Source organism: Mobula birostris, chromosome 4 (genome assembly GCF_030028105.1).
Source record: "Mobula birostris isolate sMobBir1 chromosome 4, sMobBir1.hap1, whole genome shotgun sequence".
In the NCBI taxonomy this organism is placed as follows: domain Eukaryota; kingdom Metazoa; phylum Chordata; class Chondrichthyes; order Myliobatiformes; family Myliobatidae; genus Mobula; species Mobula birostris.
In genome coordinates, this window is record NC_092373.1 from 196,005,146 (window position 1) to 196,020,333 (window position 15,188).

The 15,188-nt window shown below is 44.7% G+C and overlaps 1 protein-coding gene across 1 annotated transcript in view; it reads left to right on the forward strand.

Annotated features, from left to right (window-relative positions):
• LOC140197097 (sperm flagellar protein 1-like) overlaps positions 1 to 15,188 on the forward strand; it is an 88,825-nt gene that overhangs the window by 35,047 nt on the left and 38,590 nt on the right. Inside the window, exon 5 of the mRNA XM_072257012.1 lies at positions 10,701 to 10,860. Within this exon, the coding sequence (XP_072113113.1) occupies positions 10,701 to 10,860 (160 nt within the window). The remainder of the gene's footprint in view (positions 1 to 10,700; positions 10,861 to 15,188) is intronic.

The window sequence follows — 15,188 nt, forward strand, 5'->3', positions numbered from 1 at the left end:
TCTTGTGGTCATGTGAGGAGGAATGAGTTACTTTGTCAGTGACTGCACGTTCCATAAATGAACACATAAAAATATACTCCTGCATATTCCTGAGACCCATATAAAAACTGTAGCATTGCAACTTCACACTGATGCTGAATGTCCCCCATTAATCACAATGATTTCTTTGCTTCAGTATACACCAGGGAAAAGGACCTTGGCAATTGTGGAGATGACTTACAGCAGACTGAAATGTATGAGCATGTGGACATTAAGAAAGAGGATGTGCCTGGAGCTTTTGAAAAGCATTAAGTTAGATAGTCGCAGGCACTGGACAAGATATACCCCAGGCTACTGTGAGAGGTGAGGGAGGAGATTACTGAGCCTCTGGCAATGATCTTTGCATCATCGATAGAGATGGGAGAAGTACTGGAGGATTGGAGGGTTGTGGATGTTGTTCCCTTATTCAAGAAAGGGATTAGAGATAACCCAGGAAATTATAGACTAGTGAGTCTTACTTCCGTGGTGCACAAGTTGTTGGAGAAGATCCTGAGAGGCAGAATTTAAGAACATTTGGAGAGGCATAATCTGATTAGGAATAGTCAGTATGGCTTTGTCAAGGGCAGTTGGTGCCTTACAAGCCTGATTGAATTCTTTGAGAATGTAACAAAACACGTTGATGAAGGTAGAGCAGTGGGTGTTGTGTATACAGATTTCAGTAAGGCATTTGATAAGGTACGCCATGCAAGGTTCAATCAGAAAGTAAGGAGGCATGGGATCCAAGGAGATTTTGCTTTGCGGATCCAGAATTGGCTTGCTCACAGAAGGCAAAGGATGGCTGTAGATGGTTTGTATTCTGCATGGAGGTTGGTGACCAGTGGTGTTCCGCAAGGATCTGGGATCCCTTCTGTTTGTGATTTTTATAAATGACTTAGATGAAGAGGTAGAAGGGTGATAGGTTTGCTGATAACACAAAGGTTGGGGATGTTATGAATTGTCTGGAGGGTTGTCAGAGGTAACAGCGCAACATCCGTAGGCTGCAGAACTGGGCTGAGAAGTGGCAGATGGACTTCAACCCAGGTAAGTGTGAAGTAGTTCATTTTGGTAGGTCAAATTTGAAGACAGAATATAGTATTAATGTTAAGACTCTTGACCGTCTGATCAGACAGATCTTGGGGTCTGTGTCCATTGGACACTCAAAGCTACAGCGCAGCTTGACATTGTTGTTAAGGCGTATGGTGTGTTGGCATTCATCAACCGTGGGACTGAGTTCAAGAGCTGTGAGGTAGTGCTACAGCTATATAAGACCTTGATCAGACCCCACTTGGAGTACTGCATTCAGTTCTGGTCACCTCACTACAGGAAGGATGTGGATACTAGAGTTACAAAATACACGTGGACTAAGATGTTAACTGTCCTGTGCTATCACCAGTAGGATCATCAGTTGACCTGCCAACTGTCTTCAGGAGTTTCGGCCCGCTTATGATCAAGACTCCCTCAAGGTGGTGGGCCAGCAGTGCTAAAGCACCACCTCCCACTGGTGAGCTTAAAAATTTGGCTTCTGCTCTATCAGATTTGTTGGTCAGTTCCATCCAACAGATAGTCTACTCTTCAGGTGTCTATGCAACTACTGAAGGGTTTGCAAGATGTGTATACACTGTCTGACTATCTGCCCCTCTGGACATACTTGGTCCACACCCATGCTGATCCTTTCTCTGCTGCCTCAGCTACAGCCCTGCTGGTTGACTTGATCTCTCTTCTAGTGAAGCCAAGGTCACGCAGCCACTTCTGGAGAGTGAACGCAATAAACCCACGGCAGCTTACTTCGAATGGATAGCATGAGACCTTCCACCCTCTGTCTCTGCACTCTGATCTTAATTCTGCATACTTGGTTAACTTGCGCTCATGGGCTTCATCGATGTTGTCTTCCCAGGGGACTGTGAGTTCACCAATAACCACTTCTCTACTGGTGTTAGACCATACGATTATATCTGGACGCAATGTTGTCAAAGCTATTTGCTCCGGGAAACTGCCTTTCCCATCCAGGTCAGCCTTGACACACCAATCATTGGCTGAAGAAAGTATGCTTGATTGTGAGCCTGTGCCGTACACCCTTGACTCGGAGCCCTCTTTCACAAATGATATGCCATGTTCTGTGCAGCATGGGGCATGAGATAAGTTGTGCTGCAGTACTCTCCGCTCAACCGCTTCTGTTACAACTTTGAGAACGTTGTTATGTCTCCAAGTGTACATGCCGCTGGAAAGATTGACTCTGCATGCACTCAAGATATGTTGAAGTGTTCCCTTCTCGCCACAAGCAGCACACCTGTCTGTCTTATCTTCATACCAGGTGCTGAGGTTGGCAGGTGTTGGGAGCAGATGGTACGCTGCTCTGCATAGAAAAGAAATGCAGAGTGGTTCCATCTGCCACAGAACATTCCAAGATAGATGTCGTTGTTCAACACTTTTCCACCGGGTCCAAGCGCCTTGTTTGGCCAGGCCAGTCATTTTAGCTAACCTCTTCTGCTCTTCTCCCTCTCGTATTTCTTGTGTTACAAGCTCACGGTGCTCCTTACCCGTAGAAGATGACCACCACTTGTGGGTTGTCCATCCAAGTCCCCGGCGGTCTAGCTGGATAGCCCCAACCGTCTCCTTGTGCTTCAATCTAGACTCTGCCTCATCAACTGCTACATGGGCTGACCACTTCCTGCCTGATCTCACATCCGGCTGGGTGTTCTTGATGACAGGGTCTTTTGAGTCTTGAAGCATCAAGAATGATCTTACCTTGGCTACCTTGACCTCCTCAACACGGGATTGCACTGGGATAGTAAGCTTTGTCTGGCTACTGTGGATTGCAACATTGATGAGGCTGCTCGGTACTCCAAGCCAGTTCTTCACATACTTGTTGATCTTCCGTTCCATTGCCTCGACATGGGACATTGCCACTTCATAGACAGTTAGTGGCCACATTATCCGTGGCATCAGTCTGTACTGCAAGCACCACAACTTCAACTTGTCAACAGACATCAGACCTCTGCTGATCTGTTCTCCTGTCTCTTGAACCCTCTTGGTGTCTCTCAGCTCCTCTGTGTACCATCACCCAAGGCTCTGAACTGGTTGGTCCTGAATGAATGGAATCTCCTCTCCACAAAGGGTGAAATGAAAGTCAACCAGCTTTCCTCTCCTAAGAACAAGGCTCCTTGACTTCCTGGTATTGAACTTCATTCTTCCCCAATCCATTAGCTCCTCAGGTCTAGATAGTACATTTTCCACTGCCTCCGTGCTGGGACCCAAAAGGGTAAGGTCGTCCATGAACGCTCGTATGGGTGGTAACTCCTCTCCGCCATCAAGTGCGACACCTGGTCCCACTGATTCTGCAGCCCTCACAATAACCTCCATGGCTAACACAAAAAGGATGGGTGAAATTGCACATCCCATTGGGATTCCAACATCCAAGCTCTGCCACCTAGTTGTAAACTGCTGGGTGGAAAACCTCATCTGGAAATCGTTGTAGTACTGCATAACAAAGTTCCTCACCTTAGCAGGAATCCATAGGAATTCCATCGCAAACTCAACCAGGACATGGGGAACAGAACCATACGCATTTGCAAGATCAAGCCAAACTGCAACCAGATTTCTTCTCAACCTTTTTGACTCCTGGATGGTATGCCATATCATACTAGAATGTTCAATTCTCCTGCCTTCTGCACAGATGTATTTACTAATCCATTCTCTATCACAAATGAAGATATTCTTTCTGCCAGAATACCAAACATAATCTTCCCCTCTACACTCAGGAGTGAAATTGGTCGGAACTGATTCAATGTAGAAGAATTCTCTTCCTTCGGGATGTAAACTCCTTCAGCCTCACTCCATGACAAAGGAACAACACCTTGTCTCCACACCACCTTTAACAATCTCCACAAGTATTTCCTCAGCTGTTCACACTTCTTGAACACCTTATACGGCACTCCATTAGGTCCTGGCACTGAGCCTGACCTTGCCTTTCTGATGAACCGTTCGACTTCTGCCAGTTTGGGTTCTGACAGATCGAAGTTCACTCCTGGATTGGTAGGCTTCACAAGCTCTGAAATGTCAAGCAAAAGGGCGTCCTGCTGTTCATTAGAGTAAGTGCTTGCCAGGTGATCCTATAGAAAAAGTGCAGAGGAGATTTACAAGGATGTTGCCTGGATTGTAGAGCGTACCTTATGAGAATTGGTTGAGTGAACTTGTCCTTTTCTCCTTGGAGCGACGAAGGATGAGAGGTGACCTGACAGAGGTGTATAAATTGATGAGAGGCATTGACCGTGTGGATAACCAGAGAATGAAAACCCCAGGGCTGAAATGACCAACATGAGGGGCATAGTTTTAAGGTGCTTCAAAGTAGGTACAGAGGAGATGTTTTTCACACAGAATAGTGAGTGCGTGGAATGCACCGCCGGCAATGGTGGTGCAGGTGGATACAATAGGGTCTTTTAAGAGACTCTTAGATAGGTACATGGAGCTTAGAAAAATAGAGGGCTATGCACTAGGGTAATTCTAGACGGTTTCTAGAGTAGGTTACATGGTCAGCACAATGTTGAGGGCCGAAGGGCCAGTAATGTGCTGTAGATTTCTATGCTCTATGTTCTAATAAGTTGACCTAACTCCAGGTCTGTGGTGATGAGGATATGATTTTCATGTGCTATGAAGTCAGTCCGATATACTTAAAGTGGAGGTTGATTTGTAAGTGTGTCAAAGGGAGTAGGCAGTAGAGGAGGCTAATAAATCAGCCATGATCAAATAGTAGAGCAGACTCAATGGGCCAAGTGTCTTAATGCACTCAACATCAGTAGGACGAAAGAGCTGATTGTGGACTTCAGGAAGGGTAAGATGAGGGAACACAAACCATTCCTCACAGAGGAATCAGAAGTGGAGAGAGTGTCTCGGTGTCAAGATCTCAGAGGGTCTAACCTGGTCCCAACATATCAATGCAGCTGTAAAGAAGGCAAAACAGCGGCAATATTTCATTAGGAGTTTGAAGAGATTTGGTTTGTCACCTAAAATTCTCAAGACCTTCTACAGATGTACTGTGGAAAGCATTCTGACAGCTGCATTAATGCATGGTACGGGGAGGTGGTCTACTGCACAGGATTGAAAGAAGCTACAGAAAGTTGTAAAATTAGTCAGCTCCATCTGGCCTCCATAGTATCCAAGACATCTTCAAGGAGTGGTGCCTCAGAAAGGCAGCATCCATTATTAAGAAACCCCCATCACCCAGAACATGCCCTCTTCTCATTGTTACCGTCAGGAAGAAGGTACAGAAGCCTGAAGGCACACACTCAGTGATTCAGGAACAGCTTCTTCTCCTCTGCCATCCGATTCCTAAATGGACATTGAACCCATGAACACTACCTCACTTTTTGTTTATATTACTTGTTTTTGCACTATTTTAAATTTAACTATTTAGTATATAATTTAGCTGTGGAAAACGGCCAGTGAGTGAATGGGCCAGTGAAGCAGTGGAACTTTGAGGCTTTGATGAGGGAAGTGCCTTGTGAGAAAAGTGCGAGTCTTTGACTTGAGAGTCTTTGGCAAGGAGGCTGAGAGAGGAGGCTACGCCACAGTTGGAGAGGGGGAAAAGTAGTGAAGAAATTACCGCCAGGCTGCGTGCATGATGTCGGAGGTCAGGGACACTGATGGTGCCTCTGGCTCCTACAACTGTGGAAGGGAGAGAAGATGGCGGCGTGATGGCGGCGTGATGACAGCGAGCGCAGCCACTTCGGTGATGAATATCCGTTATCTATCAAGTAGGGAACCGTGCTCAATCCTGATTTGATGGAGACAGACGTGAGAGCACAGCGGAACGTCTGGAAAACTTCTGAAATGCCTGCTTTGCTGCTGCTGCTACTGTGCGGTAACCGGAATCTCTGGAGCTGAAGGCCCCGAAATCCTCGGCTTTGCGTGTTTCAGCAGCCAGGGTGAGGTCGAAGGCGCTCGGCAGAGGATGGCGCTCGGGAGGCTGTATCGGAGAGGCTGGTAGGAAGCTCGGAGTTTTCAGATGAATGGACTCAGGGTCGGCTGGGGTCGGCTGCTTCCAAGGTATCGGCGAGTTGACAGTGCCTGGAGGTTTATGGCAGCGAGTTTCCCCCTTTTGCTGCCTGCTATCGGGGACTCGGGAGTCTAACGCCTCGGGACTTTGTGACTTTTTTTTTTTACTGTGCCCATGGTTTGTTCTTTATCAAATTATGGTATTGCTTTGCACTGCTGTAACTATATGTTATAATTATGTGGTTTTGTCACTGTTAGTCTTTGGTCTGTCTTGTTTTCTGTGCTATCACTCCGGAGAAACATTGTATCATTTCTTAATACATGTATGCATTTCTAAATGACAATAAAAGAGGACTGAGTGTTCTTATAATCTAATCTAAATGTGTCCAGATTCAGCTTCTGAAGGACCATGTTGCAGCACTGGAGAAGCAACTGGATGACCTCAGGTTCATCTGGGAAAATGAGAGTTTTCTGGACGGGACCTACAGCGAGGTTGTTACACTGAGGATACCGGAAGAGAGAAGGGGGAGCGACGATGAGGAAGGAAAGGATGCTTGGAGTACAGGAGACTCCGGGGGATGTGCCTCTCGTAAACAGGTTCACCCTCTGGGAAGCTGTCGGGACAGAAGACACTGCCAGCCTGAGAGGCGGTCAGGTCTGCGAGTCGAAAATTGGCTCTGAAGCAAAAGCCGAGGATACAGACGTCAGGCAGAGCTGTGGTAGTCGGGGACTCCATAGTGAGAGGTACAGAAAGAGGTTTCCGTGGCAACAGGCGAGATTTAAGGATGGTGTGTTGCTTCCCTGGTGCCGGGATCCAGGATGTCACGATCCGGGTGCAGGGAATCCTCAAGGGTGAAAGTGAACATCCGGAAGTGGTGGTGCATGTCGGCACAAATGACGTGGGGAAGAACAGGAAAGACATTCTACAGAGTGACTTTAGAGAACTCGGAAGAAGGCGGAAAAGCAGGATTTCCAGGGTGGTTATCTCCGGTTGCTTCCAGTTCCTTGTGCTGGAGTGGTCAAGAACAGGGAGATAATGGATCTGAATGTGTGGCTGAGGAACTGGTGCAGGAAGCAAGGATTTACATTCTTGGACCACTGGGATATGTTTTGGGGTAAGGATGAATTGTACAAAAGGGACGGGTTGCACCTTAATAAGTGGGGCACCAGCATTCTGGCAGCCAGGTTTGCCTCTGCAGCACGTGTGTGTTTAAACAAAGTAGTGGGGGGGGGGGAGGGGACGAACTGGAAACATAAGGATGGAGTTAAAGGGAAAGTGAGAATAAGAAAAGTTAAGAATGACAGCAGAATCAACAGAGCAGAAAGCTCAAGAAGGGATCATACGGTATGGCCAAGTGAAATAGGAATTGATATGGGAGGTGAGGGGAGTAATGAATTAAAAGTATTGTATATGAATGCACGGAAATAAAGTGGATGGGCTTGAGGCACAGTTGGAAATTGGTAAGTACGATGTTGTGGGAATAACAGAGACATGGCTTCAAGTGGGCAGGGCCTGGGAAATGAATATTCAAGGTTATACACCCTTTCGAAAGGACAGATTGATGGGCAGAGGGGGTGGGGTAGCTCTGTTGGTGAGGAAGGATATTCAGCCCCTTGTGAGGGGGGACATAGAATCAGGAGATATAAAGTCAGTACGGATAGAACTGAGAAATTCTAAGGGTAGAAAGACCCTAATGGAAGTTATCTACAGGCCCCCAAACAGTAGTCTGGATGTAGGGTGTAAGTTGAATCAAGAGTTAAAATTAGCATGTCGCAAAGGTAATGCTACAGTTGTTATGGGGGATTTCAACATGCAGGTAGACTGGAAGGATCAGGTTGGTACTGGAGGCATCCGTTAGTCTTGCGAGACCATGGATCTGCGCCTGGAAAATCTTCACTCTCCAGGGCGCAGGCCTGAGCAAGATTGTATGGAAGACCAGCAGTTGCCCATGCTGCAATTCTCCCCTCTCCACGACACCAATGTTGTCCAAGGGAAGGGCATTAGGACCCATACAGCTTGGCACCAGTGTCATCACAGAGCAATGTGTGATTAAGTGCCTTTCTCAAGGACACAACATGTTCCCTCGGCTGGGGCTTGGTACTGGACCCCAAGAAAGGGAGTTTGTGGAGTGCCTCTGAGATGGATTCTTAGAACAGCTTGTACTGGTGCCTACCAGAGAGAAGGCAATTCTAGATTTAGTGTTGTGCAATGAACCGGATTTGATCAGGGACCTCAGGGTAAAGGAGCCATTAGGAGGTAGTGACCATATGATAAGTTTTAATCTACAAATTGAGAGGGAGAAGAGAAAATCAGAAGTGTCAGTATTACAGTTGAACAAAGGGAACTATGGTGCTATGAGAAAGGAACTGGACAAAGTTCAATGGAACAGTACCCTAGCAGGGATGACGGTGGAACAACAATGGCAGGTATTTCTGGAAATAATGCAGAAGGTGCAGGATCAGTTCATTCCAAAGTGGAAGAAAGATCCTAAGAGGAGTAAGGGCAGGCCGTGGCTAAAAATAAAAGAGAAGAAGCATAACATAGCAAAGATGAGTGGGAAGCCGGAGGATTGGGAAAAGGAGCAACAGAAGATGACTAAACAGGCAATACGTGGAGAAAAAATGAGGTACAAAGGTAAACTAGCCAAGAATATAAAGGAGGATAGCAAAAGCTTCTTTAGATATGTGAAAAGGAAAAAAAAATAGTTAAGACCAAAATTGGGCCCTTGAAGACAGAAACGGGTGAATTTATTATGGGGAACAAGGAAATGGCAGACGAGTTGAACATGTACTTTGGATCTGTCTTCACTAGGGAAGACACAAACAATCTCCCAGGTATAATAGTGGCCAAAAGACCTAGGGTAATGGATGAATTGAAGGAAATTTATATTAGGCAGGAAATGGTGTCGGATAGGCTGTTGGGTCTGAAGGCTGGTAAGTCCCCGGGACCTGATGGTCTGCATCCCAGGGTACTTAAGGAGGTGGCTTTAGAAATCGTGGACGCATTGGTAGTCATTTTCCAATGTTCTATAGATTCAGGATCAGTTCCTGTGGAGTGGAGGGTGGTTAATGTTGTCCCTCTCTTCAAGAAGGGAGGAAGAGAGAAAACAGGGAATTATAGACCGATTAGCCTGATGTTGGTGGTGGGAAAGATGCTGGAGTCAATTATAAAAGATGAAATTACGACACATTTGGATAGCAGTAACAGGATAGGTCTGAGTCAGCATGGATTTACGAAAGGGAAATCGTGCTTGACTAATCTTCTGGAATTTTTTGAGGATGTAACTATGAAAATAGGCAAGGGAGAGCCAGTGGATACAGTGTACCTGGACTTTCAGAAAGCTTTTGATAAAGTCTCACATAGGAGATTAGTGGGCAAAATTAGGGCACATGGTATTGAGGGCAGGGTACTGACATGGATTGAAAATTGGCTGGCTGGCAGGAAACAAAGAGTAGCGATTAACGGGTCCCTTTCGGAATGGCGGGCGGTGACCAGTGGGGTACCGCAGGGTTCAGTGCTGGGACCGCAGCTGTTTACAATATACGTTAATGATTTAGATGAGGGAATTAAAAGTAACATTAGCAAATTTGCAGATAACGCAAAGCTGGGTGGCAGTGTGAAATGTGAAGAGGATGTTATGAGAATGCAGGATGACTTGGACAGGCTGGGTGAGTGGCTGGATGCATGGCAGATGCAGTTTAATGTGGATAAATGTGAGGTTATCCACTTTGGTGGTAAGAACGGGAAGGCAGATTATTATCTAAGTGGAGTCAAGTTAGGAAAAGGGGAAGCACAACGAGATCTAGGTGTTATTGTACATCAGTCACTGAAGGCAAGCATGCAGGTACAGCAGGCAGTGTAGAAAGCTAATGGCATGCTCGCCTTCATAACAAGGGAGCAAAGAGGTCCTTCTACAGCTGTACAGGGCCCTGGTGAGACCACATCTGGAGTATTGTGTGCAGTTTTGGTCTCCAAATTTGAGGAAGGACATTCTTGCTATTGAGGGAGTGCAGCGTAGGTTCACAAGGTTAATTCCCGGGATGGCAGGACTGTCATATGTTGAGGGATTGGAGCAACTTGGCTTGTATGCACTGGAATTTAGAAGGATAAGAGGGGATCTGATTGAAACATATAAGATTATTAAGGGATTGGACATGCTGGAGGCAGGAAGCATGTTCCTGCTGATGGGTGAGTCCAGAACCAGAGGCCACAGTTTAAGAATAAGGGGTAGACCATTTAGAACGGAGTTGAGGAAAAACTTTTTCACCCAGAGAGTGGTGGGTATGTGGAATACTCTGCCCCAGAAGGCAGTGGAGGCCAATTCTCTGGATGCTTTCAAGAAAGAGATGGATAGAGCTCTTAAAGATAGTGGAATCAAAGGTTATGGGGATAAGGCAGGAGCTGGATACTGATTGTGGATGATCAGCCATGATCACAGTGAATGGTGGTGCTGGCTTGAAGGGCCAAATGACCTACTCCTCCACCTATTGTCTATTGTCTATATATATATATATATCTGACTGTAATTGACTTTTTTCTATATTATCATGTATTTCATTGTACTGCTGCCACTGTTAACAAATTTCACGACATATGCCAGTGATATTAAACCTGAATCTGATTCCAATTCTAATTCTGCTCCTACGCATATTTGAAAGCTTTAAGTTTGTAAAATATATTCTTAATGCAGGAAGGTGTTGAACAGGCTCAACTTCTTTGTACCTGATGACGTGGTCGGCAAGGTGGTACAGTGCTCACCTGGAGTTGTAGAGTATGTTCTGAGCAGTCTGAAGCTAAGAATAGACGAGAAATTGAAACAGAAACACAGCAAGATGACTGTATCACCACAGGTATGGAGAAATATCTGAAAAATTCAACCGTCAGTTCCTTACTTGCGACTTGGTGGCACAATTAGAATGGCTTCTTTAAACGCCAGTCATTGTTAGTGTACTGTTATATAGAGTCATAGAGCATGGAAACCGGTGCTTCAGCCCAGCGCTTCTATGCAGACTGTGTTTCCCAATGAGGAAGTCACATATGAACTTTTGGCCCTTAGCCATCAAGTCAAAACCAAAGTAAATTTTTTATCACAGGACCTACATATCAGCGTATATAACCTTGAGATTCATTTCCCAGCAGGCATTTACAGGGAAAAAATAAATACAAGAGAATTTATGAAAAACTGTACATAAATATCTGTTAAATAGGGGCCGTGGACAATTCTGATTTGATGAAGATGGCCGTGAAAGCACAGAGGAACATCTGGAAAAATTTCTGAAACGCTCGTTCGCTGCTGTCGTTACTGCGCGGTCGGGAATCTTTCGGAGGGTAGGCCTCAAAATCCCTGGCTTTGCCTGCTGTTGGCAACCGAGAAGAAGGTCAGATCGTTCAGATAGTGATGGCGCTCAGTACTCGGTGTTGGAGAGCTGATCAGAGCTCGAAGTTTTCGGATGACTCAGAGTCGGACCGTGGTCGGGTATGGCAGGGAGAGTTTTTCTTCCTTCTTTCCGTCTGCGTGAGATGTGGGACATTTGAGTGACTTTGAACTTTTACTGTGCTCGTGGACTTCTTCATCAAGTTATGGTATTGTTGCACTGTTCTAACTATGTGTTATAATTATGTGGTTTTGTTAGTTTTTTTTAGTCTTGGTCTGTCCTGTGTTTTGTGATATCACACCGGAGAAAATATTGTATCATTTCTTAATGCATGCATTACTAAATGACAATAAAAGAGGACTGCGTGTCTTCATAATCTAATCTAAAAAAAATAACATCTGACCTGTCTAAACCTCTACTATCCATGTACTTACCTGAATGTCTTTTGAATGTTGCTGATGTTCCCTCCTCAAACACTATTTCTGGCAGCTCATTGCAAATATGCACCACTGTCTGTGTGTAAAAGCTGTTCCTGATGTCTCTTCTTAATCACTTGCCTCTGATCTTAAACCTATGCCTTCCTGGGAAAAAAAGTTAATGTGCTTTCACCCTTTCTCTGTCCCTCATGATCTAATGTACATTTAGAAGGTCACCCCTTTATCTCCAGTGTTTCAGGGAATAAAGTTCCAATCTACACAATCTTCCCTTGTAGCTAGGACCCCAAGTCCAGGCAAAATTCTGTTAAATTTTTCATTCTTTTATTCCAATCAATCAAAATAATAATAATAACTTATTTATAGAGCACTTTTCATGCAGACGATGTTGTTCAAAGTGCTTTACAGCAAGATGAAGTGCAAACAGGAATATAAAAGACGAAAAGGTACTAGCCAAAAGCAACGATAAATAACTAGGTTTTGAGCTGCGTTTAAAAGTGTCAGCTGAATCTGCAGTCCTTATAGCTTTAGGTATTGAATTACACATTACAAAAAGGCTCACCTGCCAATTATTTTTCGAGGGACTTATTTTTAAAATTACTAGACCGGCAAAACAGCTGAGAGTTTGAGCAGGATTGACCATGAAAGCAAATCTCTGATGTAGACCTTAAGACCGTAAGACATAGGAGCAGAATTAGGCCATTCAGCCCATTAAGTCTGCTCCACCATTACATCATGGCTGATTATGGATCTCACTCAACCCCACACACCTGGCTTCTGGCCATATCCTTTGCTGCCCTGACTGATCAGGAAACTGTAAACTTCCACTTTAAATACAGACCTGGTCTCCACTACATTCTGTGGCAGAGCATTCCACAGATTCACTGCTCTCAGGCTAAAATACATTCCTTCTTCCCTCTGTTTTAAAAGGTCACCCCTCAATTTTTGAGGCTGTGCCCTCTAGTTCTGGATACCCCCACCTCAGGAAACATCCTTTCCACATCCAATTTATCCAGTCCTTTCAACATGTGGTAGGTTTCAATGAGGTTGCTACGCATCCTTCTAAGTTCCAGAGTGTACAGGCTCAAAGCTGCCAAACACTCCTCATATGTTAACCCCTTCATACCTGGAATCATTCTTGTGAACCACATCTGAACTCTCTCCAATGACAACACATCCTTTCTGAGATATGGGGCCCAAAACTGTTGACAATATAAGTGCTGCCTGACTAGTGTCTTATAAAGCCTCAACATTATCTCCTTGCTTTTATATTCTACTCCTCCTGAAATAAATGACATCATTGCATTTGCCTTCTGTACCACAGACTCAACCTGTAAATTAACCTTCTGGGAGTCTTGCACAAAGATTCCAAAGTCCCCTTGCACCTCTGATGTTTGAACTTTCTCCCCATTTAGATGATAGTCCGCACTATTGTTCATTCTACCAAAATGCAAAATGCATTATCGTATTCCATCTGCCGTTTTTTTGGACATTCTTCCAATTTGTCTGAGTCCTGATGCAATCGCATTGCTTCCTCATCACTACCTACCCCTCCACCTGTCTTCATATCATCGGTCCCAGACTAGTGAGAGCTTTAAACAGAAGTAAGAGAACCTTAAAATCAATTCTAAGCGATACATGAAGCCGATGCAGAGTAGTTACATTGGAGTGTTATGCTCCCTCATCCTGGTTTTAGTCAAAAAGTCTAACAGCAGCATCTTGAATCATAGCCATTTTTCATCTTGAGGGGAAGAAGCAATTCCCGAATCGTAGAGTGTGTGCCTTCACACTTAAGTATCTCCTCCCTGATTGTAGCAATGAGAACAAGGCATGTCCTTAATGTTGGACACTGTCTTTTTGAGACATCACTTCTCGAAGATCTCCTGGATATTACGGAGGCTAGCGCTTATGAAGGAGCTGACTATGTTTACGGCTCTCTCCAGCTTACTTCAATCCTGTGCAGTAGCAACCAGCCCCCATCCCCATACCAGACAGTGATGCGGCCAGTTAGAACATTCTCCACGGTACATCTATAGAAAGTTTCTAGTGTTTGAAGCAGGTATTTATTTAGAGATACAAGGCGGAATAAAGTCTTATGGCCCTTTGAGTTGCACTGCCTAGTAACCCTCCAATGACCCCTGATTTAACCCTCACCTAATCATGGGACAATTTATAATGACCAATTAACTAACCAGTACATCTTTGGATTGTGGGAAGAAACCAGAACACCTGGAGAAAATCCATGCATTTCACGGGGAGAACATACAAACTCCTTAAGGAGGTCATCGGGGTTGAACTTTGAACTCCGACACCCTGAGCTGTAATAGCATAGCGCTAACTGTTATGCTACTGTGGTGCCCCAGGTACGTTAATTACATTTAAAAGAAACTTGGATAGCTCCAAGGACAGAAAAGGTTTATAAGGATATGGGTAAATGGGGCTAGTTTAGATTGGAATCTTGGCTGACATGAATCAGTTGGGCTGAATGGCCTGTTTCTATGCTCTATGACTCTATGACCAGAACCATTGTCCTAGGTTGAATATACACTGCGGCTGTAGGGGTTGTTTCAATCTATAATGGTAAGAAGATCCAAATGCAGATCTATTTAGGTTCATGAAAATGATTTTGGGATTGAAAGCCTTATCGTACGAGGAGCATTTGATGGCTCTGGGGCTCTTAGACTTTATAAGGCATTAGTCATATCGCACGTAGTATTGTGAGGAGTTTTGGGTCCCATATCTAACAAAAGATGTGCGAGTCTTGCAGTGTTCAGAGGAGATTCACAAGAGTTATCCTAGGAATGAAAGGGTTAACCAATGAGGAGTGTTTGATGGCTCTGGGCCTGTACTCGCTAGAGTTTAGAAGAATGGGTTGGGGGGGGTTCTCATTGACACCTATCGAGTATTGTAGGGCGTTGATATAGTGGATATGTAGAGGATGTTTCCTATGGTGGGAGAATCTAAGACCAGAGGACACAGCCTCAGAATAGAGGAACGTTCATTTATAACAGATATTAGGTGGAGTTTCTTTAGCCAGAGATTGGTGAATTTGTGGTGTTCATTGCCACAGGCAGTTTTGGAGGCCAAGCCATTAGGTATCTTTAAGGACGAGGTTGATTGATTCTTGATTAGTCAGGGCATGAAGAGGTACAGGGACAAGGCAGGAGATTGGGACTGAGAGGAAAATGGATCAGCCATGATAAAATGTTGATGGGCCAAATGGCTTAATTCTGCTCCTATATCTTATGGTTTTATGGTCTTATTTATCACATGTACATCAAAACATACAGTGAAATATGTCAAGCAACACACATCAAAGTTGCTGGTGAGTGAAATATGTCATTTGCATCAACAACTACCACACCTAAG